The sequence below is a fragment of the Brassica napus genome, chromosome C9 (assembly GCF_020379485.1).
Source record: "Brassica napus cultivar Da-Ae chromosome C9, Da-Ae, whole genome shotgun sequence".
In the NCBI taxonomy this organism is placed as follows: domain Eukaryota; kingdom Viridiplantae; phylum Streptophyta; class Magnoliopsida; order Brassicales; family Brassicaceae; genus Brassica; species Brassica napus.
The window spans coordinates 33,653,284-33,680,538 of record NC_063452.1 but is presented as its reverse complement, the minus strand read 5'-3'; the positions used below and the strand labels follow the sequence as shown (position 1 = coordinate 33,680,538).

Sequence of the window (27,255 nt, the reverse complement as noted above, 5' to 3'; positions counted from 1 at the left end):
CAAAATATCAGTTTTTTTTCACTCTCCAAAACCTGTTAAACTTCTATTTGTTAATTTTCAACACACTCACATATAAAATGGTATCTTCCATGTATATTCGACCATGGAAAACTGGATTTTTATTAAGTGGTATTGCTGATTTATTATCATTCCAAATAGTCACTTTTTCACACTTTCATCTCAGCAAAGAGTTCTTGTAACCATATTATGTTCTACTAGGCCTAACTAGATTTATGCCCCCAGTTAATATTGGCTAATTTGACCTAAAACAAAACGTAACAGTACTTGTTTAACATATATTATCAAATAATCAAAAACAATAACAACTTTTTTTTAACATATGTTACATGGTTCACGAAGAACAAACCCCCACCCATATATATGACAAACAGTAGAAAAGAAACACAAATCACAAGTATGATAGATCAATCGAGAGAAAAAGTGGAGATTCTCCCTTTTCGACGACAAACGTTTTGAGAACAATCCCAGCCGGAGTACAAACTTCGACGGCGTAAGTCCCATGATAACCTCTGAATATGAACTCTGATTCATTATTGATGATCCCATAGGCATGAGATAACCATTCTTGTTTCACATCCAAAAATCTTTTACCGGCTTCGTTTACTTCTCCTTCTCCCTCCACTAAATTTGAATTCTCCCTACTCATAGATAGTTCCCAAAATCCCCATAAAATTATTCCTGTTATAAGCAAATATTTATCTCCACGTTTAAGTTCATTTTGTTAGGAATCCCAGCTATATGTAGTATAAAAACCAAAGGTAAATTTTATACCATGTATCCACAAAAAAATGATGAGAAACACAAAGTTAGATAGCTGTAACGTTACATATAATATACAAAATGTGGGTATTTTCGTGGATGCTATGGGATGAAATAATTAGTAGGAAAAAACGATTTCGTTCATAATATTATGAAGTGTATCAAATAACATAATATTTGTCAAACAAAACAAGCACTATAAAAAGTACTTTGTATGTCCAAAATATCATAAGATTTCAATTAAAATTTTGTTTTGCGATGCCATAGTTATAAATTTAAAATTTAAGACGATTTATATGCTTATGTTTAATTCATATAACTCAAAGAGAAATTACTAGGATAGACCTAAAAATCTTTTTGTCACAAATATAGACTTAAAAAATAAAAATGACCAAAATAAATTTAAATGTTTTATCTAAATATACATTTACACCCTAAGATTAATTAATCTAGACATTAGGGTTTAGGGTGGAGTTTAAGGTTTAGGTTTAAAGTTTAGGGTTTAGGGTTTAGGGTTTAGGGTTTATAATTTAAGGTATAGAAGAGTGGAGTTTTTGGGATAGAATTTCAAATTTTAAAAATTTAAAATTTTTAAAATAAAAAATGTTATTTTGATCATTTTAGTTTTTGGGTATTTTTGTGACAAAAACTTAAAAGATCTCAGAGAATTTCCCACTGGAATGGTTTTAACAATCAATCAAAAATGGGTAATTGAAGTAAATTATACCTTCAACGGCAGGGTGAGCAAATGCTTCCCACAACATGACTTCAAGATCCTCTCCTCTAACGAACTCATTTCTGGAAGACACATCAAGCTCTGTGAACCAGATTGGATGGCCAAGAACAGAGAGATTATCAAGAGCAGAGCAAACAATGGCTCCAACAGGACTATCTATGTGTCCTTGGATCCCAATCCCTCCTATGGCTGCTCCTTGCGCTTCCAATTCAAGAATAAGTCTGCTATACTTCTCCGGGGACGAACGTGTGTCATCACCATCCTCGACATGATAATCATTCACAAAGAGCAAAGCAGATGGATCAAGCTTGTGTGCAATGTTGAACATCAAAGCTCTGACACCTTTGCCAAGCCTATCTTGATAGAAAGAACCATGAAGCATCTCGTTGTTGACGTCGTAGTGCTTGAATTTACCTTTGTATCGGGTTAAGATATCTGTGAGACGCTTCTGGACCGCGTTCATGAGCTCTGTTTTGTTCAGCTGACGAACCCACGGCTGAACCGTGGACTCAACTTCCCAGAAAATGCAGTGTCCCCTAACGTTAATGTTATTGCCGATACAAAGATCCAACATATCGTCTGCGTCTTGGTAATTGAGCTTTCCACGTTCGGCCTCTGTCCAGTACCACTTCAGCTCGTTTCCGAACACTGCCCAGTTAAAGTTCTTTGTGAAGAAGTCAACAAAGTCTTCGTTGTCTATGTCTGTTCTATTAATGCACGTTCCTACCGGGAAACTGTTGTGCGTTTGTTTCACTTTCACTATGTAAGGAAACAAATCGCAGGATTCATCAAGTCCTGAGAATTTCAAGATAATGTCGCGCTTACGTACCTACCATGAAACAATATTCTTGAACTCAGAAGCTTATTAAACCGCATATACTAATGAAATTTGTAGAGAATTTGAACCTCGTCAACTTGTTTTTTGAGACATCTGATACGTTCCCGACGGTCCACAGGAAATATTTGCAGTCCCGCAATCATCAGATTGATGCCAGCTGCAGGACCTTGAACATAAACCATGACGTTTTGGGGTTGCTTCTCGAGCCTAAAGGATCCTCCGAGTTCATGCCATGTTTCACCAACGCTAACCTCGACTTGTCCTCCATTCACCCATTGGTTGTCGACGCTGAGTGCAATGTTCACATTTTGAGGACTTATACCACTACTAGCTCCCACGCTAAGCTTCACCCATGCTGAGATTTGATATGTCAAGAATAGTTTGATTTTATCTGCTATCATTTGAGCCGGACCCATCCAAGTCTGAGATCTATTGGTCACAAGGATGTAGCTTCCGCCAAGAGGTTTGTGAGAACCAAGTGTTTCTCTAGCCATTGGCGGCAAAGTGCGAGGAGCGCCTTGTCCAACACTCAACTTGCAGTTTCCTAGAGTGAACCATGGTTGAGTTTCCCCATCTCCTACTTCACTGTTTTCAACTATGTTGATTCCAAAACCGGGATTCTGGCATATATACACCACAAATAGAAACAGGTTAGTGGAGAAATCCAACTATAAATTGATCATACTAATATTTCAAGCAGGTTCTCTAAGAAGCTATCTCTGGTCTTGGCTCCATGGATAGATAACCAGAAGACTAGGTGCGTTAAAAAGCGTGAAGTGGGGAAAGAGAAATAAACACCATCATGTTCTAAAGTGCAAATCAACTATAGGTAGACTTTTAGTATATTATTCTCTGTGACTAATATTTTACGCATAAGAAAATATTTGTTCCCCTTCCTTAGACGTAGAAGCAAACTTCCATTTTCTCACTTTCTCATTTTGTAGGGATTATATGATCCCCGTTTTATTGATTATTTTTTAGCAGTGAGAGTTTCTGCAGAAAAAAAAACCTTGTTTCGTTTTGATTATCCTAAGTACTACTTGTTGTATCCAAAACCAAAATATCTTGCATATATTGCTTTTGATCCAGACCAATCATAGTATAAATGCATCCTAATTTCATCATTTATTTGACTTACGATCCAGACCACGAATCGTGCTATCGCAAGTTTTAAAGCATTGTTAATGGTTAAGGCACAGACCTCGTAGAATGGTGGAGGAGATGGACGGTTCCGCCGAGCATGTTTGACATCTAAAGTGTTTACAAGAATGTCGGTTCCTGGAGGTGGACCTTCAAGGTATAGTATTACCCTTGATGGTGAACCATGTATTAAGAATTTGCCCTTCAACTCTACCCAATCATTATTACCCGCCTGCACACTAACATGATTCATTGACAAAGCAGAATCCTATTAGTTTACTGATTTTAAACACGATATTGATTCTTTTTAACACTAGAGGAGATGAGAAACCAACTTAGCAATGGCTATGTATTGTTCGCGTTGGTTTGCGTTTAAGACCCAAAGAGTCGCTTGTACAGTTGCACTCGTGGCATTGTTGCCAAATATTCGGACGACTGATGTTACTTCGTAGACACGCTTCCTTTGGAATCTTCCTGAAATCTCCTGTTGAATCCCGTTCCATGCGGCTTTACGTTCGGTTGCTGCTGCAAAAACGTGTCCAGAGAGCGGTACGATTTTACCTCCATCCATTGACTCGTGCAAGACAGCCTTGCACCCTCTTCCATTCCAATTTTTGAGGCCGTCCTCAAAGTTAGGGTTTAGGATTATGCTATCCTGCTCTTTATTAGTGTGATGCTGCTAAGCGTACATACGAAAATGGTTATACTCATATTGGAGAAACTATGATAAAAATAATAAAACCTAAACATCAACTAGCTAATTACATGAACGTTATCATCTTCAGCATCATTGGAAAGCGTCACCTTTGTATTCTTCTCCATAACAGTTTTTTATCCAATGTTTAAGTCCGAAGAAAAAAAAAAAGGATCTTATAATGCAGAGACTACAGAGATTTAATCTTTAGAAACAGGAGAGGTAAGTACTTGGTTAAGTCCTGGAACCTGCTCTGCTATATATGCTTTTCTGTCAAACAAAAAACTTAGTGAGTTTCAATTGAACCCCAAGCCAAGAAAGAAGGGCAATACTAAAAAAAAAATAGAATAAAATAATATTTTGATTTTGTGATTTGAAGAGCAAAAAGAAGAGAACTACATTTGCTTTGTCTTAAACCCAGGAAATTGCAGTTTGCTTGAATTGAAATAGAAGGTTTCAAATATTGTCATAAAAAGCTGAAGTTCAGGTTTCCTTTTCCAACTTGTTTGTTTTCAAGACTTAGAATGCAAGTAAACAATTTTAAAGGTTTCAAATATTCTCACGGTGTACAGTGATCTAACCTGATTGGCTTCTGAGTTTCTAGTACATACTGTTTTTTTTTTTTTTGGACAACGTACATACTGGCTTTAGAATTAGAGTTTTGTATTCAGTGGCTACAAAGTTGATAGGAAATTCGAAAATAGAAAAGGGCAAACAAAATCTTTTGGGTTATTTTCTTTGACAAGTATAGACGATTTTACTATCTAATCTATTAAAAAAGGAGTAAAAAATTATATTACCCCTTAGTTTTACCACTTATTTACAATGACATACCTTTGAGATATTTATTGAACCTATATTTAGGTATGTTTGTTTTTTATTAATTTAAATTATAGATTTCTTTAATCGTATCTTAACCAAAATAGATTTTTCAATAGATTTCCTAATATATTTCGTATTAACGTATTAAATATTTTCCGATATTTATTAATAATAAATAATAAGTAAAAACCACATCTCATAATCAATTTATATAATATATAAATAAAATATAAAATAATCTATTCATAAATTATTGGTATAATGTTTTTCATATATATAAGTCTAATTATTTAATTGGACTTATATATATGAAAAAGTTATACAAATAATTTATGAAATACTGTGATAATAAACGATTAAAATAACAAAAATATAATTATTCAAAGTAATAAATAAAATTGTTATGTTTTAAAATGTTATACTAACAATTAATTAATATATTTTAATTTACAAATATATATTATACCATTTAGTACAGAATTTTTTTAAAGTGAAAACAAATATTCATATGGTCAGAGGTCAAACTCTAGGAATAAACAATAACAATGCATGATAATTTTCTTAACAAATTTATTTTAATAGAAATTATAATTCTAAAATTTTTAAATTTATTTTATTTATTTTAAGGAGTGCTAAAATTTTGGAATTAGAAAGATTTATGACAACTCTATACTGTTTTAGTATGAATAATTGAAATTTATTATCATAATATCTTATTAAAAAAAATTAATTGTACTTTTTGTTATAACTGCATAGTTTACTTTTTTTTTTTGAACACAAGCATAGTTTACCTTCAATCCAAATTTATGAATAGTAGGTGCAACTTTATTTTGTGATATACATTTTGTTTGTGAAAAATAATTTAAAATATATACTACAAAGCTTTACTGAATAAGAGGAAACAAATATATGACTTTAAAATTTATGAAATTATCTACACAAATGGTGGAAGAAGTAAAGGAAGAAAAAGACCATACATGTTGACTATAACATTATTTTGTTCAAAAAAACTATAAACGTTTGTAAAATGGTTAATGTTAAGAATATTTATCGTTAATGATGTATAATTTTTTTTAAGTATATAAAAATGAAAGCAAACACCGGCGCGGTTGCGCGGTTCAAGGTCTAGTTCTTGTTATTTCATCAGAAGATTTTACTATTCATTTAAATATTTTGGGACTACATAATATTTAGCTGAAATGTTATTTTCTTGATTAGGCGTTTAACTTATTTAAATTAAAGCTAGTTCAGAATTTGAAGTTTTAGGTTTTGATTTGCTAAGTTAAACGCCCATTTTGGTAAACAAGAGATCGCCTCACCCGCGGGGGTTCGTATGCGTTGTATTTGCCTTTTAAATTTGTACTATTACACTTGGATTTCCGTCATAGTAATGATTTCTATTTCTGCAATCTTTCATTATTCTTGCCTAAATTTTCATATTGTGTTTCGGTTTCTATGTTGAGGTTATTGATTTGTGTATGTTTGTTTAGCATTTGAACTTTCTTTTCTTTTAGAGATTATCGATACAATCATGTTTTGTGTTTAAAAGTATAATAAAATGTGTTGAAGTATGCCTAATGTAACAGCCCGATCCCCCGGCGTCCGACCGGGGTTATCGAAGGGGCGTTATGGACACGTGTCTACTCATTTAGCCAATCCTACGTGTCCCGTTACTGGTCCCGAGAGACGAGCGCATAACCTTCTTTGAAATACCGTCACACCCACATCCATATACTTCTACTTACAGTCCTGCGCACAGGGAAAAATGGAAATGGAGGGGTGAGTAACAAGTTACTCAGTGAAGTGGTTCTAGCCCAGCCTGCCCGCATGACACTCTATACTACTCTATGCGGGAACTAGGACTGACTAGCCACTACAATCAGTTAATGCATTTTATCATTTCCTAACGTCATCTATTGATTTTCCACATTCACTTCCATTCATTTCTAACAACCTAGTGATCAATCAATACAATGATCTCACTCATTGCCACACACGTCAAACCCTAGGCTTAACCGACTCATCATACCAGTCCGACTCGATCCTATGACACCTTTAACTCCCTGTTACCCGACCATGAGCTAAAAACCCTACAATGCACATCCTTTTCATCTTTTCGTCCTTTTCAACAGTGGGTAGCCCCAACTAGGCTTCTACCCCATATTCTTGTGGATTGGCCACATCTCCTATGGGTGCTTCCATATTCTTGTGGATTGGCCACATCTCCTATGGATACCTAGCGTGGACTACTACCCCACATACTTTCCTTAGACCCTCTATATGCTTTCCCACCCATGCTTAACCTTAACATCATTCTCTCATACTTTTACTTATCCTTTCACTTCCTTATCATTTTCACTTATCCCTTCCCATTCTCATTTACCTTCCTTTTTCATTCATACTTGTACTTGGGACTCAATTCACTAGACGCCACCCGCTATCGGTGTCACACACAATACACATCGCATTCAAGTTCTACTTCAATAACTTTTATAATCATTACTCGTCTATCGTCCTAGCATTTATTTCTCTCTAGCATCCTAACTTCAATCACAACAACACATGGGACAACACATCCAAACATACTAGAATCAACTACCAATCAATCATCACCACAACAATTCAATTCAGTTCATCGAGTCCCATTTATCAGTATGAGGGTTCTTATGCATCATGATCCATTCATCTATCATCCTAGCAATACCATGTCCTATCAACCTAACTCCCAATCAGGGTCTAATCAAACCTAACTCCAACATATAGGAGTATACAGAATCATGAAAGAAGGTTGGGTTCGAGACAGTCCACCTTAGTCTAGATCTGGATCTGGATCTGTAAACACGGATTTAAGAAGGTTGAGATCTGGTCACCACCACCACTTCACGGCACCGGCGAGAGGGAGAGAGAGAGAGAGCGTGCGACGGCGAGGAGAGAGAGGGGGTGTCGACGAGGAGAGAGAGAGAGAGCGACGCGCGGGAGAGAGAGAAGAGGGAGAGGCGGCGCAGGATAGAAGGGGAGAGAGCTCGACGACTAGGGTTTTCAGCCTCCGGGAATTCTCTGCAGAGCTTCGCTTCAGATTTGTGATGAGGCAAAAAGGGAGGCTGCATCTCTTTTTATAGGAAAGGGGAAGGGAAACCCTAGGTTTTTGCCAAATGGGCCGTAGAGAAGCCCATATTCTTTGGGAAATTTTACGGGCCAGGAACCGGGCCGTTACAATCCTCCCCCGTTAATCGGAATTCGTCCCCGAATTCCAAAGCCCACATCTTTCAGACCAATCGTTCGTTAACGAAATGAATCACACATTCACACAACAATCAAGGGAGGCATACAAAGCGTGATAACTCTACTGGAATCTTTAAAACCAACGAATGAATGTCATAAATAAAAGGAGTAGGCCTACAATAGTTTGTAAGAGAAAACTCCGCACATCTGCACAAAACACAGAATGCCGTAACGAAGGAAAGAACACCAACTCCAATAACCAATAAATGAAATAAAAACCAATAGCGAAACACGTGTCCTACTCCTACGATTCGTCCCTAGGATATCGTCTAGCCACATTGACATGGCGAGGGGCAGCGGGTCTCGGATCCAAGGTCTTCATCGCCCTCTGCGACGCGATCATACTCGGCCTCCGCCTCACTTTCCGCCAGCCACTCCTCCGCGTGCAGTGCTTGGTTGGCCATCCTTCTCACCAGTGCAAATTCCAGAGGCTCCAGAACTCCAACGAGCTCTTCACGAATATCTCCACGTAGTCCAGCCCTAAACAGATGACACCACTCCTCGGCTGGCTTCGGTTGACACCTCTTGGCCGTATCCAAGAACTCCTCCAGGTAATCTCTCACCTTTCGTGGCTTCTGAACCATCTGGACCAGTACGTCACAATCACATGTCACTGTAGGAGGTTTTCGCGGACGCCCCCGCTTTCCCTTAGCGAGTTCCCCGACCGGCACCTCATAGCTATCGACGTCCCTACCCGGGTTTCCTCCTTCCATGCTCGAGAGAGCGGCCACATCGGCTGCAATCTTCTCTTCTGCCTCCATGGCGAAGCCTGCCATCCGCCTCACTAGCGCGAACTCCAGGGGCTCCAAAACACCCCTCAACTGCGCCTGGAGTTCCTTACGAAGCCCGCTCTTATACCATACGCACCACGTCTCTGCATTCTTCGGTTTGCACAGCTTGGCTTGGTTGATGAAGTCCTCGGTGTATCCAGCGACTGATCGGTCCTCCTGAGCATTCTTGATCAGCACTCCACACTGGCACTTCCCGGTGAACACCCTTGGGGGTCCCCCTGCTGCACTTGGCGGCTTACATGGACAGCCACGCTTCCTCGGGGGCCCCTCTTTGGTTGCAAGCTGGAACCTCGCATCGCCCTGCAGTAGACGTTCCTCCATAGCCATCCTCTGGAAATGTGGCATCAACACTTTATGCCTCACAGTCTGCTCGTGCGGGTACCTGAATAGAAACTCCCTGTACTGCTCTTCAGGATCTGGAAACATGGGTAGCACCAAGTTACCCTCCATGTCATAGTGACGCCTTTGGGCATACTCCCTGGTGTTCCTCCGTCCGTAGTGCATACGCGGCATCCTCCACTCGTAATGGTCAAGCGAAAACATCCTGCAATAAAATTTCAATCAGAACCATAATAGAAGTATGGATATAGTGGGATTTTCAAATAATCTTTCACAATCCGAAAACACTTAGTAATAACGAAATAATATTTTTTTTTTTTTTTTTTTTCCGAAAACGAGTTTTTTTTTTTTTTTTGAAAACGTCGGAAATGCCGATCCCTTAGGACAGAACTAAGGGATCTTAACCCGCTCTGATACCAATTGTAACAGCCCAATCCCCCGGTGTCCGACCGGGGTTATCGAAGGGGCGTTATGGACACGTGTCTACTCATTTAGCCAACCCTACGTGTCCCGTTACTGGTCCCGAGAGACGAGCGCATAACCTTCTTTGAAATACCGTCACACCCACATCCATATACTTCTACTTACAGTCCTGCGCACAGGGAAAAATGGAAATGGAGGGGTGAGTAACAAGTTACTCAGTGAAGTGGTTCTAGCCCAGCCTGCCCGCATGACACTCTATACTACTCTATGCGGGAACTAGGACTGACTAGCCACTACAATCAGTTAATGCATTTTATCATTTCCTAACGTCATCTATTGATTTTCCACATTCACTTCCATTCATTTCTAACAACCTAGTGATCAATCAATACAATGATCTCACTCATTGCCACACACGTCAAACCCTAGGCTTAACCGACTCATCATACCAGTCCGACTCGATCCTATGACACCTTTAACTCCCTGTTACCCGACCATGAGCTAAAAACCCTACAATGCACATCCTTTTCATCTTTTCGTCCTTTTCAACAGTGGGTAGCCCCAACTAGGCTTCTACCCCATATTCTTGTGGATTGGCCACATCTCCTATGGGTGCTTCCATATTCTTGTGGATTGGCCACATCTCCTATGGATACCTAGCGTGGACTACTACCCCACATACTTTCCTTAGACCCTCTATATGCTTTCCCACCCATGCTTAACCTTAACATCATTCTCTCATACTTTTACTTATCCTTTCACTTCCTTATCATTTTCACTTATCCCTTCCCATTCTCATTTACCTTCCTTTTTCATTCATACTTGTACTTGGGACTCAATTCACTAGACGCCACCCGCTATCGGTGTTACACACAATACACATGGCATTCAAGTTCTACTTCAATAACTTTTATAATCATTACTCGTCTATCGTCCTAGCATTTATTTCTCTCTAGCATCCTAACTTCAATCACAACAACACATGGGACAACACATCCAAACATACTAGAATCAACTACCAATCAATCATCACCACAACAATTCAATTCAGTTCATCGAGTCCCATTTATCAGTATGAGGGTTCTTATGCATCATGATCCATTCATCTATCATCCTAGCAATACCATGTCCTATCAACCTAACTCCCAATCAGGGTCTAATCAAACCTAACTCCAACATATAGGAGTATACAGAATCATGAAAGAAGGTTGGGTTCGAGACACTCCACCTTAGTCTAGATCTGGATCTGGATCTGTAAACACGGATTTAAGAAGGTTGAGATCTGGTCACCACCACCACTTCACGGCGCCGGCGAGAGGGAGAGAGAGAGAGAGAGCGTGCGACGGCGAGGAGAGAGAGGGGGTGTCGGCGAGGAGAGAGAGAGAGAGAGAGCGACGCGCGGGAGAGAGAGAGAGAGAAGAGAGAGAGGCGGCGCAGGATAGAAGGGGAGAGAGCTCGACGGCTAGGGTTTTCGGCCTCCGGGATTTCTCTGCAGAGCTTCGCTTCAGATTTGTGATGAGGCAAAAAGGGAGGCTGCATCTCTTTTTATAGGAAAGGGGTAGGGAAACCCTAGGTTTTTGCCAAATGGGCCGTAGAGAAGCCCATATTCTTTGGGAAATTTTACGGGCCAGGAACCGGGCCGTTACACCTAATCTCATGAACAAATGGAAGCGACTCTGTTGGAATACGAGTGTTTTGAGCTAAATTGAATTCGGGTCGGTTTAGACAGATACATTTGGTTTACTACTTTCGGTTATTTCCGGTTTGTAATCTCTTGGTTATAAAAGAGAAACAGAGCCGTTAAGAGGTTGTTACGGATGTTACTCGTCATCATCATCGAGCTTTCTCCGATGTGTGGAGAACTCATTTTCTTGGAGATTAGTGGAGCTTGTCGGATTGAGATCTATCCCCAGGGATTAGTGCCTCGCATCGAGTGCAATATTTTGGGCAAACAAATCTTGTGTTCTTTTGTTTTCGCTCTGTACTATTTTCTCTTTTCATTCGCGATCGAGAGAGAGTACAATCTTGAGTGATAAATGATTCGCGATTAGATCGATTGAAGGAATTTGTAGTTACATGTTATATTTAGCCGGGTTGAGCTTCATGTTATATTTCCTGAGGGTGGAGAAGGCTTGCTGCAGGTGAGATATGTGGTCTTCCGCTTCCAGAGATTTGACCAGTATGTCATCGATGTAGACCTCCAAGGTTCTCCTGATTTGGTCAGCGAATATCATGTTGACCAGCCGTTGATAGGTCGATCCTGCGTTCTTTAGGCCGAAGGGCATGACCTTGTAGTAGTAGATCTCTCTGGACGTAATGAAGGATGTTTCTCCTGGTCTTTCGGGTGCATAAGTATCTGATTGTAGCCGGAGAACGCGTCCATGAAGCTCATCAATTGGTGCCCCGCGGTGGCGTCCACCAGCTTGTCGATATGAGGTAGCGGGAAGGGGTCCTTTGGACATGACTTGTTGAGGTCCGTGAAATCGATGCAGACTCTCCACTTCCCGTTCTTTTTCTTGACCACGACGACGTTAGCTAGCCATTCTGGGTACTGCACCTCACGAATGAACCCCGCGTCGAGCAGGCTCTTGACTTCATCGTTGATGATCGCGTCTCTCTCGGGGGAAAATTTTCGTCTGTTTTGTGTGACAGGTTGATGTAGGGGATCCACCTAAAGCTTGTGCATGATGATCTCCGGATCGATCCCAGGCATATCTGCGTGGGACCAAGCAAAGCAGTCGGAGTTAGACCTGAGGAAGTCTACCAGTCTTCTTCTCAATCCTTCGGTTAGCTTGGAACCGATCTTGAGATGTCGGATCTGATCTCCTTCGGTTAATGGCACCTCGTCTATTTCCTCTACCTCCAGTTCCTCGGTGTGACGAGCTGGAGGTTTGTTCTGTAATTTCTATAAGACCTTGGTCTTTCCCTTCAGAATGGTCTGATAGTAGGAGCGGAAATATTCCTGATCTCCTATGATCGCCTTTATGCCCCAGGGTGTAGGAAATTTCACCATTTGGTGAAGAGTCGAGGGGACGGCCCCCATTCTGTGAATCCAGGGCCGTCCTAGAATCATGTTGTAAGACGAGTCGCAGTCAACCACGAGGAACTTGGTTGACATGTTGATTCCTATACAGGGAGGGCTATCTCCCCGACGGTTTGTTTGACTTCCCCGCTGAACCCTATAAGGGGGGTTACCCTCCGAGTTAGAGCGCCTTCCTACAGCCTTAGGTCCTTGTATGCGGACTGGAAGATGATGTTGCCGGAGCTTCCATTATCTACCAGTATCTGTTTTACCTAGCAGTTCGCTACAGTGAGCGAGATAACCAGGGCGTCGTGATGCGGAGTGAGGACTTTCTCATGCTCCTTGGCCGTGAAGCTTATCTCGTCTGTTCCTAGGAGCAGACGTTTTGGCCTGGCTGCCTCTAGGCCGTGCTTGGCGTTCCAAGTGCTTTTCTTTGCAGCTGCATGGCTTATGCCGCTAATTTCTGAACCGCCCGTAATGACATGTATCACTCGGTTCTGTCGCGCTGGCGAGACGGGAGCAGCTTCAGTGGGCTTACCTGTTGTCTCCTTGCTTAGATGGCTCTTGGCCTTATCGGAAAGGAACTCCCTGTGGTGCCCTTTCCTAAGCAGCTTGTTGACGTCGATCTTTAGTGCGACGCAGTCCTCTGTTTTGTGACTGTGGTCTCGATGGAAGTCGCACCCGAAGCCAGGGTTCCGGAAAGAGTCGGGAGCTTTCATCTTCTGAGGCCACTTCACCTGCTGACCCATCTGCCTCAGAACATTGACCAGTTCCGGCCTTGAGACGGAGAGGTGAGATATGTCTGGCCACGTGGACACTGCCATCCCTTCTGCCTTCTCAATCGGCCGGTTCTGGTACCTACCCCGGTTTCGTTTTCTGGAGTCCCTAGCTGTTCTTTGAGAGGGTTTCTCGTCTCGCTCGGTTCGGTCTGGTCTGATCGTCTTGGGATCTGGCTTTTGCTGCGCTTTGGCCTAGCTGGCGACGTCTTCCTCCCATTTGACATGCGCCTAGGCTCGGGATAGGACGTCTTCCATGGTTTTGCACTGATATTTGGTCAGCTCCTTGTAGAGGTCTCCGTCGGGGAGTAGACCTCTCTTGAAAGCGGAGATATCAGTGGGGATACTGCATTCGGGGATTGCCACCTTCTCTTGATTGAAGCGGGCTATGTAGCCTCGCAGGGGTTCTGCTCGGTGCTGGAAGATTTCGTAGAGGCTGTCGGAGGTTTTCTCCAGGTCCCTGCTGCTAGCGAATTGCTCTACGAATTTGTCGCTGAGAACCGCGAAGGAAGCTATGGACCTGGAGGGTAAGTTGATATACCACTGCAGAGTGGGTCCGGTCAGGGTGGAGCCAAAACCTTTGCACATGGTAGCTTCACGTGACCCCTTTGGGAGTGCTACGGCGAGCATCCTTTGTCTGTATTGGGTGACGTGGTCGTCCGGATCAGTGGTGCCGTCGTACGCCTTTATGCTGGGGAAAGAGAACTTCCTGGGCATCTCGATCAAGGTGATCTCATCCGTGAAAGGAGTATCGGCGTAAGAGTCGGGGTTGCTCTTCCGGATGGGGGGAGCTACCCCCGGGAGTCTCTCTACAATGGACTGCATGGCGTCGAGCCTATCGGAGAACATCTGGTGAAGGTGAGCGATCATAGGAGATTCCGTTCTCGCTGCTCCATCTGATGCTTCCTTATCAGGCTCGGGTTCCGAGTCGCTGTCCTCCACGTCGTAGGTCTGAGCATCCTTGGCCTTTTCTCGCGTAGATGCGTCTCCTCCAATACGAATAGCGAGATCGGTGACAGTAACATTTGATTGATAAAACTAAGAAGTTGAGGAGTGAGATGATCAGGAATTGGCTACACAACAACATTGAGAAGAAGATTTCAAACCTCGAGGATCATTTCCACTGGAGAAATGTGCTTTCTTAATAATGTTCCGTAGGTGTTTCAAAAAATAAAATAATAATAATAATAAAGTTCCATAGAAACACATATTAAGTAGCCTTAGCGATTTGGTCTTGGCGTGTGCTTCTCCTAATTCTCATCCTTATATGAGAAACCATGAAAGAAGTTGGATAAGATCTGAATCCAAACGTAAAGCAATTAGATCGAGCAGCCATTTTCTCACCTCTCACTTGGACTAGAGTGGCTTTCTACATTCAACTTCATCATAGTTTCACTATCTCTTCCATATTTTTCACAACCAAAAGTGGCCTAACACTTTCACTTTTACAGAAGAACGCAAGTAAAAATGTGTAACGACCGTGACCCAAGGAGGGAGAAGCCCGTTTGTATTTTTTTTTAGTTAAAACCCAAAAACCCTTTTTTTTCTTAACTTTGTCCCATATTGGAAATTAGAAAACCTTCCTCCCTTTCCTTCTCCTATATAAGAAACTCTACCCTTTCTCTTTATTCTCATCAAGTCAAAGTATTTCTTTGCGCGTGACGAATTGTTGTTGAATTATCCGACGACCAGTCACTAGTGAATTTTTCCGGTGGGATTTCCGGGTGAGCTTCCGGCGAGATTTCTGGACGAGCTTCCGGCGGGACTTCTGGACGAGCTTCCGGCGGGACTTCTGGACGAGCTTCCGGTGGGCTTTTCTAGTAAGTTTGTCGCCTCCTTATTTCTAGTTATAGGAATATTTTAGGAAAGTTTCTAATTTAGGAAATAAATTATATTAGGGAAGTTTCTATTTTAGGAAAGTTGCTATTTTAGGAACATTTCTATTTTAGGAAACTTTCCATTTTTGGAAACTTTATTTTCTGAGAATCTGAGCCTAATTCGTTGACTCTCGTGTTGCAGTTGACCATCTCCCGTCGATCATTCCAGCCAGTGACAAAGGTGAGGATCTATTCCGTAAATCCGGTACCACTGTAGAATTCTCCCTATAGTAGTTTAGATTTCGAAACATGATCCGTCTGTTTGAATTGAGTCTGTTTGAGTCTTGATTGTTAGTTAGCTCATTCATTGTAAACTGGAACTAGGGGTCTAGATGATTCAACCGTTGATTGGATTGTGTGATGTTAAGAAATGATGATGTACATATATATATATATATATACATAGTTAAATAGTAGGGATTGTGTGATGAGTGCAGGGGCAAGAGAGATCTGGGCTAGCGACGCATATGAGTACGGGGGCCAAGAGAAATCTGAGCTAGCGACGTATAGAGTGCCGGGGCACAGAAACATTTGAGCTAGCGACGCATATTGGATGAGTACGGGGGCCCAGAGACGTCTGAGCTAGCGACGTATATTGTGTGGTGCAGGGTGCAGAGATGTTTGCATATCGACGCATATTGGTGGATTGCGGGGGTCTAGAGATGTCTAGACTAGCGACGCATATTATATTATCGTATATCTGTATGAGGAGAATGCGGGGTGTATGGACTAGCTATATGCTATCATCGCATTGTTTGTGATGTGTGATGCTTTAGGCGTCTTGTTTATTCATGTTAGAGCTAAACTTCCATAGTGGAAGTTTTATTTACTTAGTCAGTGGTTTGTGTGTTTAGCATCTCATACCTCACAGAATAACTCCCCTGTTACTCACCCCTCCTTCTTTCTCCCTTTCAGGTGAGACTGACGAGCAGGAGTGATTTCTATCGGATTAGTACTTTGAGAGTTTTATTTTTTTCCTTTTCAAACTTACGGTTTTTATGCTTTTATCGTTATTTTCGGGATTTATTATGTTATTTGGATTTATGGCTATTTATTTGATTTATGGTGTTTGGAGACGATTGATGAGGGTTAATAAATGAGGATTTCAGGATTATTATTTTTATTATTTATTTTGGAAAAAATCTGGGTATTACAAAATGGTGGTCCAAAGTGTGGAGAACATGTTAACGTTGTTGACTATTTTTTGCGATTTATCATGGTTCTGGCGATTAAAAAAGAAGCAACCAAGGAAGTTGTGGTTGTTACCATTAGTTGGGATACTCCCCTGCCCGGAGATTAGTAAGCTTCGTTATTTCAGTGTCAAAAGCCACAAAATCTGCAGTCCTATGCACCGGAAACACGGTAACTACCACACGTAGACAACCACAAACTGTTACGTGCAAGACCACTAAAGGTGACATATTTAAAGTCTGAACGATGAATGATACAGAATGAAATGTACTACCTAACAACTCCACTGTGTTTTCATCATGAAAGCAGGGCATGCGAATGATGAGAATCCACGTTGCAGCTTGCGTGTACACTTGGAGCATGAAATGTAGCACCAGCCATTAGCTGTGTCAATGCCACAAACCACCCCAGTGCAGAGAAACTCTGCTGTATGAAGATATGGATTAAACTGAAACAACATAAATTATAAAACCACACAAAGTTCAGAAAACCAAAACATGAATTTTAACAAGGACACATGGATGCAGTTCAATCAAGTTATAGAAGCATGACCATGGTAATGTGTTAATCTGCGGTGATGCAGTCAGTACTTAGGCATTAAGTTCAGCAAGTGTTATAGATTCTATCTTCTTAACTCACCTTTATTTTGTAGGTTTGGAGGAAGAACTTTCTTCACCTTCACCGATCGTAAACAGTCAACAGTTTATTACCATAAATAGTTAACATTTAAGTGCAGATATGCTGTTGACAGGAGCGTAATGCTGAAAATTGTTTGAAGCTGAAATCTTATCAAAGGTAAATCTTATTGTTACAGGAGCGTCACCATACCCGAAATTTGGTTTGCTTCGTGCTACATCAAATGCACTCATCTCATATACCGATCCTTCTTTGAGAGGTGTTTGAAGGTGTTAAGATGATAACGAGTTTAACTCGTTATCACTCGTCGACTCGTTGACCCGTGGATGACTCGACTCGTTATAACTCAATTCGCCATTCCTGAAAACACCAAATCGAAACTCAGTTGCAAAAGATCCCGAATAAGTACGATCTTTCCCAGAGATGAACTAAACTGAATTACAGAATTGTATCAAGGTTCAAGAAGATTATAATCTCAATTTTCTAAATGAATCAAAGGAAAACGACTACTCTGTTTTATACCGCGTAACAGAACAAACGAACTACACCAATAGAAATTAAACACGTGTCGCTATTCTATTGGCTCGTTCTTTCCGTTAACGCGTCTAACGGCCTCCTCTATTCCTCCACTCCTTTATTGACACCTCTACTTCTCCTCTCCATTTTTTTTCACGTAACAAACCTTCCCTCCTCCGACAACCTTGACCACAAGGTTATAACTCAAACGATGGAAACTTCTTCTTCATATCAAAAAAATACTCCCACAACGCCTCTTCTGCTGTTTGATTCTTCCACTAAACCAGTACCATCGTAGCGGCTTGGCTTGCCTCTGCACCATCTTGCGAGCCAAGCAAAACTCAGGTTCCTTGATCGATATGTCATATATCACCGAATGTAGCTGATTAGCCGTAGTATCTGTGCCCACCAAACGCTTCAATTGTGAAACATGGAACACTGGATGAACCTGAGAAGCTGAAGGTAGCTGAAGACGATAAGCCATTGGACCAATCTTATCAATGATCTTGTAAGGTTCATAGTATTTCGATGAAATGTTATGAGAAGATCGTTGAACCACCGACTGTTGTCTATAAGGTTGGAACTTCACAAACACCCAATCACCCAACTCAAACGACCTCTCACTACGATGTCTATCTGCTTCATGCGATGTTGTGCTCTCAGTAAATGAAACTTCAAAATGAGCAACATATCTTCCCTCTCCCATAAGCTCTTTGCCACAACCTCGACTTTTGCTTGTCAAGGTAAGTACGGAAGATGAATTGGAGGAGGTTGACCAAAAACAATCTCATACGGAGTAGTGTGAGTCGCTGAATGATAGCTAGTATTATACCAATACTCAGCTAAAGGCAACCAATGGCTCCATAACTGCGGATTATCACTCGTCGTGCATCACCTATGTTTGCCCATCACTCTGCGGGTGATACACTAGGGATAGATTCAAAGCACAACCCTGCAGCTTAAACAACTCTTTGTAAAATGCACTGACAAAGACCGCATCACGATCACTGACTATTGATCGAGGAATTCCATGTAACTTGAACACATTATTAAGAATAGCCTGAGCCACTGAAGCCGCTGTATGGGGATGTTTCAACGGAATGAAATGAGCGGCTTTGCTCAGACGATCCACCACGACGAATATCACCGGATGTCCACAGGAAAGTAGCAGACCGTCGATAAAATCCATTGAAATATCCATCCACACTCCTTCTGGTATTGGTAATGGTTGCAGTAACCCTGGCGAAGCTGTTGTATCATACTTGCACTGCTGACATATAGTACAAGCTCGAATGTAAGCCTGTATGTCCTTAGCCATTCCTTTCCAATAGAAGAGACTCTTAACTCTCTGTACCATGACATCTCTACCCGAATGGCCTGCATGAATCGAACCATGTAACCAATTCAAGATCATCTCACGCAATGTTACTTGCGCTGGCACCACAATCTTGTTCTTCCTCTGTAAAATATTCTGATACCAAGTGTTGGGGAAAAATACTCAGGTATTGAATTCCTCTAGACCCCAGACAGGACACCGGCCACTGGGTCCCCGCTAGGAGACGCCCCGGGTCCCCGCTGGGAAGCACTCCGGGTCCGGTCCCAGGGACCACCCCCTTCCTCCAGGAAATGAAAATATTCCGATAAAGGGATCCTTCCATATTTCTGAATATGGAAGAGTTTAAACATATTGGCCGATCAAGACCGACCTACAGACGACTATATAAGGGGAGCCCAAACCCTAGAACAAGGGGTCGACACTTCGAGACTTAGAGATTAGAGCTAGGCGGCTAGAACTAGGGTTTATACACCAATCTATTGTAGTTCCAACTCTTTTATCTAATAAAGCGTCTCCTTCAATCCTATTACTTGCAAAACAATACTAAACCCCATGCTTATCCATCGCTCTATAGTACTCACAAATATCCTACACAAAAATTGGCGGTAGAAGGAGGGGAGTAATCTAAACTATGTGATAATGGCGGTGGATGAGCAGAACGAGCTAGCCGAAGCTACCCAAAGATAAGCCGAGCTTCAAAGGCAACTTGATGGTCTACAAAGTAAAGTAACCGAGCTGTATATGGCTTGAGAACAGGTCATGGAGAATCCCAAGCTCTCCTCAGAAGTCCAAAGCTTGAAGGAGAAGCTCGACGAACATTCTAAGCGACTGAAGCAGAGCGCCGAGAAGCTCAACCAGCTCGAACCGGAGAGCCTTACCCTCCGAGACGAAAACCAAGCCCTCAACACGGCAAGTAACAAGAAGTGCCGCTTTCGGACTCAGATCCAGGCCATGCCAACTCTGGAGACACCTAACTCCGGAGGAGACGCGACTCTCCCGCCTACGACGTCGCAGGGAGATGGAGCAGCGCACGAGAAGGCTAAAGGTACCCATACCTACGACGTGAAAGACAGCGAATCCGAGCCGAAACTCAGTAAGAAAGCACCCGAGGGAGTAATGAAGACGACATCTCTTATGACCGCTTACCTGGAACATGTGTTCTCTAAGAGGCTCGACGCCATGCAATACATGGTGGAAGGGCTCCCCGGGGTAGCTCTCCCGATCGGGAAAAGCAATCCCCACTCCTACACCGATACACCTTTCACGGAGGAGATCACCCTGATCGAGATGCCGAGGAAATTCTCTTTTCCCAGCATAAAGGTGTATGATGTTACCAGCGATCCAGACGACCATATCGCCCAATACAGACAGAGGATGCTCACCGTAGCACTCCCAAAAGAGTTGTACGAAGCTACTATCTGTAAGAGATTCAGCTCAACCTTGATCGGACCCCCCCCGGCAATGGTACATCAACCTACCCTCCTGGTCTATATCCTCCTTTGCGACCCTTAGCGACAAGTTTGTGGAGCAATTCGCTAGCAGCAGAGACCTGGAGAAAACCTCTGATGGCTTTTACGAAATCCTCCAGCATCGGGTTGAACCCTTGCAGGGCTATATAGCCCGCTTCAATCAAGAGAAGGTGGCCATTCCTGAATGTAACATCTCTACTGCAATCTCTGCCTTCAAGAGAGGCTTTCTCCTCGACGGGGACCTCTATAAGGAGCTAACCAAATACCAGTGCAAGACCATGGAAGACGTGCTATCCCGAGCCTGAGCGCAGGTAAAATGGGAAGAGGACGTCGCCAGTCGTGCTAAGGCGCAGCAGTTCCCAAGGCGGTCAGGCCGGACCAAAATGAGCGAGACGAGAGACCCTCTCCAAGACCAACAAAGGATTCCGGGAACAGAAGCCGGGGCAGATACCAGAACCGGCCGATCGAAAAGGCAGAAGGGATGGCAGTGTCCACGTCGCCAGACATCTCTCACCTCTCTCTCCCAAAGACGGAGCTGGTCAATGTTCTGAGGCAGATGGGCAATAGGTCAAGTGGCCTCAGAAGATGAAAGAACCTGATTCTTTCTAGAACCCTGGTCTTTGGTGTGACTTCGACCGCGACCACTGTCATAAAACGGAGGACTGCGTCACACTAAGGATCGAGGTCAATGAGCTGCTCAAGAAAGGACACCTCCAGGAGTTCCTTTCCGAGAAGGCCAAGAGCCAACTAAAAAAAGAGACGTCGAGGAAGCCCACTGAAGCTGCTCCCGCCTCCCCACCTCAACAGGACCGAGTAATCTACGTCATATCAGGAGTCTCGGAAATCAGCGGCATAAGCCACACGGCCGCGAACAAGAACACCTGGAACGCCAAGCATGGACTAGAGGCAGCCAAGCCAAAATGCATGCTCCTGGGTACGGACGAAAAAAGCTTCACAGCCAAGGAGCAAGAAAGGGTTCTAACCCCACATCATGACGCCCTGGTCATATCGCTCACTGTAGCGAATTGCCTGGTAATGAGGATACTGGTAGACAATGGCAGCTCCGGCAATATCATGTTCCAAGCCGCATACCAGGATCTGGGACTGGAAGAAAGCGCTCTGACACGGAGAATAACCCCACTCATAGGATTCAGCAAAGAAGTCAAACAGACCACAGGAGAAGTCAACCCTCCCAGTGTATGCTGAAGGGATTAATATGTCAACCAAGTTCCTCCTCGTTGACTGCCTATCATCTTTCATCATGATCCTGGGACGATCCTAGATTCATGACATGAGAGCCGTCCCTTTGGCTCTTCACCAGATGGTGATATTCCTGACACCCTGGGGCATAAGAGCAATCAGAGGAGATCAAGAGAACTCCGCTCCTGCTACCAGACTACTCTGAAGGGAAAGACCAAGGTCTTATAGCAATTATAGAGCAAACCCCGGCTCAACACACCGAGGAACCGGAGGTTGAAGAAATGGATGACGTGCCATTAATCGAAGGGGACCAGATCCTACACCTCAAGGTCGGTTCCAAGCTGACCGAAGGATTAAAGAGGAGATTAATAGACTTCCTGAGGTCTAACTCTGATTGCCTCGCGTGGTCCCACACAGAAATGCCTGGGATTGAACTAGAGATCATCAACGACGAAGTCAAAAGCCTGCTCGACGCAAGGTTCATTCGCGAGGTACAATACCCGGAGTGGCAAGCCAACGTGGTCGTAGTAAAAAAAAAGAATGAGAAGTGGAGAGTCTGCATAGACTTCACAGACCTCAACAAGTCCTGCGCAAAGGACCCCTTTCCTCTGCCTCATATCGACAAGCCGGTCAATGCCCCAGCCGGGCATCAGCTAATCAGCTTCATGGACGCGTTCTCCGGCTATAATCAGATACTCATGCATCTAGACGACCAGGAAAAGACATCCTTCATGACATCCAGAAGGATCTATTGCTACAAAATCATGCCTTTCAGCTTAAAGAATGTCGGGTCGACCTACCAAACGATGGTAAACATGATGTTCTCAGATCAGATTGGGTGGACCATGGAGGTCTACATCGATAACATGCTGGTCAAATCTCTGGAGGCCAAATACTACATATCTCATTTGCAGCAAGCCTTCTCTAGTCTCCGAAAGTACAACATGAAGCTCAATCCAGCTAAATACTCGTTCGGTGTCAGTTCCGGGAAATTTCTCGGATATATACCCACTGGTGCATCGAAGAAAATCCAGATCAAATCAGGGCCATTCACTCGATCCCATCCCCAAGAAATGTCAAAAAAGTCCAAAAGCTAACGGGAAGAATGGCAGCCTTGAGCAGGTTCATCTCCAGGCTCTCCGACAAGTCTCACGTATTTTTCGGAACCCTCAAGAACCCAAAGGATTTCCAGTGGACGGAAGAGTGCAAATCCGCTCTCCATGAACTCAAGGCTTACCTCACCACTCCTCCTCTCCTATCCAAGCCATTGCTCGGCGAGGTCTTGCTGCTATATCTAGCAGTCTCAGAACATGCTGTAAGCACCGTCCTGGTACGCGAGGAAGGGAGCAAGCAGCTGCCAATCTACTATGTGAGTAAGGCCCTCCTGGATGCTGAAACCAGCCATCTGGAGAAACTAGCCTTAGCCTTGATAGTCACTGCCCGCAAGCTACGGCCCTATTTCCAGGCTCACCCAATCGTGGTCGTCACTTCCTTCCCCATAAAACTGGTCATCCACAAGCCTTAAGTCTCCGGACGCCTAGCGAAATGGGCTGTGGAACCAGAGGAATATGATGTAATTTTTCGACCAGCTACAGTTATAAAGTCACAGGTCCTGGCGGACTTTGTGGCTGAATTCTCTCCTACCCTGCTTCCAGCTCTGGAGAAAGAAGTACGCCTCCGAAGCGAAACAAAAGAAGAGGGAGAATGGGTCCTGCATGTTGATGGGTCCATCAACGTTAGAGGAGCCGGAGTAGGAATAGATCTTACCTCGCAAACATGAAATACGACCTCAAGTCGTAAGGTGCAACTTCTAGACAACCAACAATGAGAGCGAGTACGAGGCCCTAATTGCAGGGTTAACACTCGCCCATCAAATGGGTGCAGAGAACATCCGGGTCTTCAGCGACTCCCAGCTGATAATCAACCAGGTACATGGAGAATATCAAGAAAAGGACGACACCATGATCCAGCACCTAGCAGTCGCCCAATGCCTCATTTAGAGATTCTAGAGCTGCAAGCTCGCTCAGATTCCTAGGGAGCAGAACTCGCAAGCCGACACTCTGGAAAATCTGGGGTCCACCATGGAAACGACTAGCCAAATGAGCATCCCCCTGCTCGTACTCCAATGGCCAGCCACCCTGGAGGAATCGCAACACGAGGAAGTCTCTGCCATCGAAGAAGGTGAAACCTGGATGACGCCCCTAGTGCGGTACTTAGAGAATGATATTCTCCCAGAGGACTACAACAAGAGTAGAAAGATAAAGAATCAAGCCGCAAGGTATTGCATCTCCTAGGAGAAGCTATACCGGAGGTCCTTCTCCGGCCCGTACTTGAGATGTGTCAGACCCCGAGAAGCCGCTAGAATCCTTGTAGAACTACATAAAGGAGACTGTGGATCCTACTCTAGCGGCATGAGCCTTGTGCTCAGGGCCAGAAGGGCAGGTTACTATTGGCCCACAATGGCCGCACATGCCAACAAGAGAGCTAGGCACTACGATCAGTGTCAAAGGCACCCTCCGGTTTCCAAACTCCCTCCAGAAAGCCTCAAATCCATAAGCTCACCCTAGCCCTTCAGAAAGTGGGGCATGGATAAAGTGGGAAAGTTTCCTATGGCGCCGGGGCAGAAGGTCTTCTTCCTGGTAGTAACTGACTACTTCTCGAATTGGATCGAAGCAGAAGCACTCAGCCGAATAACAGACCTTCAGATCTGAAAGTTCCTGTGGACGAACATGATCACTCGCTACGGGGTCCCACATGAGATTGTCACCGACAACGGACCCCAGTTCACAAGCCACAACTTCAAGGAGTTCTGCAAGAACTGGGGTATAAATCTCACCTTCACCACACCACGACACCCCCAGTCTAATGGACAAGCTGAATACACGAATAAAACCGTGGTCAACATGCTAAAAAGGGATCAGTGGGTTCTCATGGGAAGTGAGCAGAAGAATTACATGGAGTCCTCTGGGCCTACCAGACTACTCCCTACATGGCGAGACAGGAAACTCTTTACTCGCTAGTCTACGGTTCTAAGGCCATAATACACACGGAGATGCACGCGAGAACGACGGTCTCAGGGTCTACCTCTCAAGAAGAGAATGACGAACTGATGTCATTGAGCCTCGACTTACTCGATGGAAAGAGAGAAGCCGCTCGACTAAGAAACTGGTCCTACCAGCAAGATGTCGCCAGGACCTACAACAACAAAGTAAGAACCCAGACCTTCCGGCGCATCGGGGTCCCTAGAGTACCACATGTGAAAAGTACCTGTATCAAAACGCTACGTGCTACACAATACAGGGAAACACTTGGTATACTTGCAAAAATACTGTGAAATACAGGGAGCAAAAGTGCAAAAGTCTGGGAGCACATTATAATCTATGCTTATCCAGACGTGGAAAGCTGTAAAGTCTGGCACTTGGGTCCCTACACCCACACCAGCGCCACCCTAAGTCTGATAGTGGCTTCCTGCAGAAGCATAATGCAGCATATGAACTCGATAGTGGCCAGCTTCCGAGCGCCAGAATGCGAGATCCGAATAGGTACCGGTAGTAGTCATGCCTAAGAAGGCGGAGTACGGTCTCTGCAAAATCAAACATTTCGAGTTCCCACGAGAACTCCAGGCCCATATACGATCTCAGAATCTAAAGAAGAGCCTTCGGGCTCCCACGTAACCTTCGGGTCCTAATATGATCTCTGGATGTAAGGAAAAACCTTCAGGTTCCCCGACAACCTCAGTGTCCCGACATGATCTCAGGATCTAAGGGAAAACATCTGGGTTACCACATGACCTCAGGGTCCAAATACAATCTCAAGAACCTTTGGGTTCCCACGTGACCTCAAGGTCCCACGTATGATCTCAAGATCTAAGAAAACCTTCGGGTTCCCCGACGACCTCCGGGTCCCAAACATGATCTAAGTATCCATAGGAAAACCTCCGGGTTCCCTGACGACCTTAGGTCCTTGCGTGATCTCCAGGTCCGGGGCAACCCCAATATCCAGAAACAACCTCCGGGTTCTGAAAGCGACTTCCGGGTCCTCACGGCATTTTCTAGTTCTAAGGCGTGACCCGGGTTTGATCCGGTCCCAGAGTCCCGACGCCTGAACCTACGGGTCTGAAAAATACGATATGTTGTCTCCCAAAAGAGAATCATCAATGAAGACCCTGTTTTGAAGACAAGTCTGGTAAACAACTAAGAGATCTGCTATGCGGAAACTAAAACAGAGTCAAAAATCCGAAAACATTCTCTTATAATGGAAAAAGGCAACAGCAGGGCCATGGTTTGAGAAAACAAAATAAAAAAGGCTGGAAGGCCTGTGGAAAAGTCTTAAAACCCTCACAGAGGGTAGGTACAACACAAAAGAAACCCCTACAAGGGGTTGAGAGTTTAGAGAAGGATCAGGGATCAGTCAGCGAGAGGATCATCGGCAGTAGGCTCTAGAGTCTTTTCTGCCTCAGTCTTGCCTGGAATCGACGGTTCTCCCTCGAAGGAAGGAGCAGGAAGTCCCTGGAGCTCGGCCTCAGAGGTCTTCACCATTTTCTACTGCTCCAGTGCGACCTCAAATTCCCAGTTATTTGTCTGATGATTAAGCCACTCCCTCGTTAGCTCCCAGCGAGTCACCATCCTAGCACCGTTCACCGCCATAGCCTTCTCAACATCGAAAGTTTACGCGGCGCACTTCAGATCACATATCTCTTCCTCCCGGCGCTCCAGCTGCTCCCTCAAGGAGACATTCTCCGATGAAGCCATCATCCCTGCTTCGTCTTGGTTCCTCACCTTGAGCCTCAGAGCCTTGATTTCTTTCTTCTTGGCCATAACGATATCCTTCTCCTCGCGCAGCTGGGAAGCCAGAGCAGCCATATCAGCCCCTTGATTGAAGCATGGTCGTCCATCCTCTCCCCAAGGTGCAACAGCTGAGACATCACCTGCACGAGAACAGTCTGATCATCAGCAAAAAAAAAAAACCCAAACGAAATGAAAAAGAGAGCAATATGTTACCTGGAGAAGATCGCTCTGGATTGATTGGATGGCTGCAAGAGAGTCCTCCTCCGGCAGAGACACCGGGGTCAAAGGGAATACCTTAGTATTGAGATTGGCTAGAACAGTGGCCGGGTCACATGACGACGACGGAGAGACCTTCAGAGTAGATCCAGAAGCCTTAGACTTCTTCTTAGAAGAAGAAGCTGGAGCTGTCGTTGCTTGGTGATACCACTCAAATTACCCTAAGGAGTGATTTATACTCTCTCAAATAAGAGGTCGAGTTGTAGTACTTAGGGATCGAATTCACAGGGAGCTAGGGAACCTAGAGATTCTAATATGATTTGTTAAGCAAGATGTTTTAAGAGTTTTAAAAGTAAATTGCAGTTTAATATTGAACAAGTATTT

General features: G+C 43.8%; 2 protein-coding genes across 4 annotated transcripts; both read right to left on the bottom strand.

The window, feature by feature from the left end:
* Positions 1–282: 282 nt before the first annotated feature.
* LOC106416201 (endo-1,4-beta-xylanase 3) lies at positions 283–4,541 on the bottom strand. 3 transcript variants are annotated; one of them, XM_048768539.1, is made up of 6 exons: positions 4,260–4,541; positions 3,830–4,173; positions 3,556–3,733; positions 2,423–2,974; positions 1,508–2,345; positions 283–699 (listed from the first exon to the last, which is right to left on the bottom strand). In XM_048768539.1, exons 1-6 carry the CDS (start codon positions 4,314–4,316, stop codon positions 410–412), a joined length of 2,259 nt encoding a protein of 752 aa, XP_048624496.1. In that variant the 5' UTR covers positions 4,317–4,541; the 3' UTR covers positions 283–409. The 3 variants fall into 3 exon arrangements, with proteins under 3 accessions (XP_048624496.1, XP_013712497.1, XP_013712495.1); XM_013857043.3 differs by having other exon boundaries at positions 3,830–4,170; positions 4,299–4,522; XM_013857041.3 differs by having other exon boundaries at positions 3,830–4,170; positions 4,260–4,512.
* An 8,598-nt stretch (positions 4,542–13,139) lies between these two features.
* Positions 13,140–13,691, bottom strand: LOC125592617. The gene has a single exon (XM_048767935.1). The coding sequence runs from the start codon at positions 13,689–13,691 to the stop codon at positions 13,140–13,142; it is 552 nt and encodes a 183-aa protein (XP_048623892.1).
* Between the last annotated feature and the right edge of the window lie 13,564 nt (positions 13,692–27,255).

Bases quoted from the DNA above. Each gene is read 5' to 3' on its own strand.
- LOC125592617 (XM_048767935.1), bottom strand. From the start codon at position 13,691: ATGGCAGTGTCCACGTGGCCAGACATATCTCACCTCTCCGTCTCAAGG.
- LOC106416201 (XM_048768539.1), bottom strand. From the start codon at position 4,316: ATGGAGAAGAATACAAAGGTGACGCTTTCCAATGATGCTGAAGATGAT. The intron at 3,734-3,829 runs GTTGGTTTCTCA...GAATCATGTTAG, and splicing joins CAATACATAGCCATTGCTAA to TGTGCAGGCGGGTAATAATG. The intron at 2,975-3,555 runs GTCTGTGCCTTA...TATATATGCCAG, and splicing joins CTCCTCCACCATTCTACGAG to AATCCCGGTTTTGGAATCAA.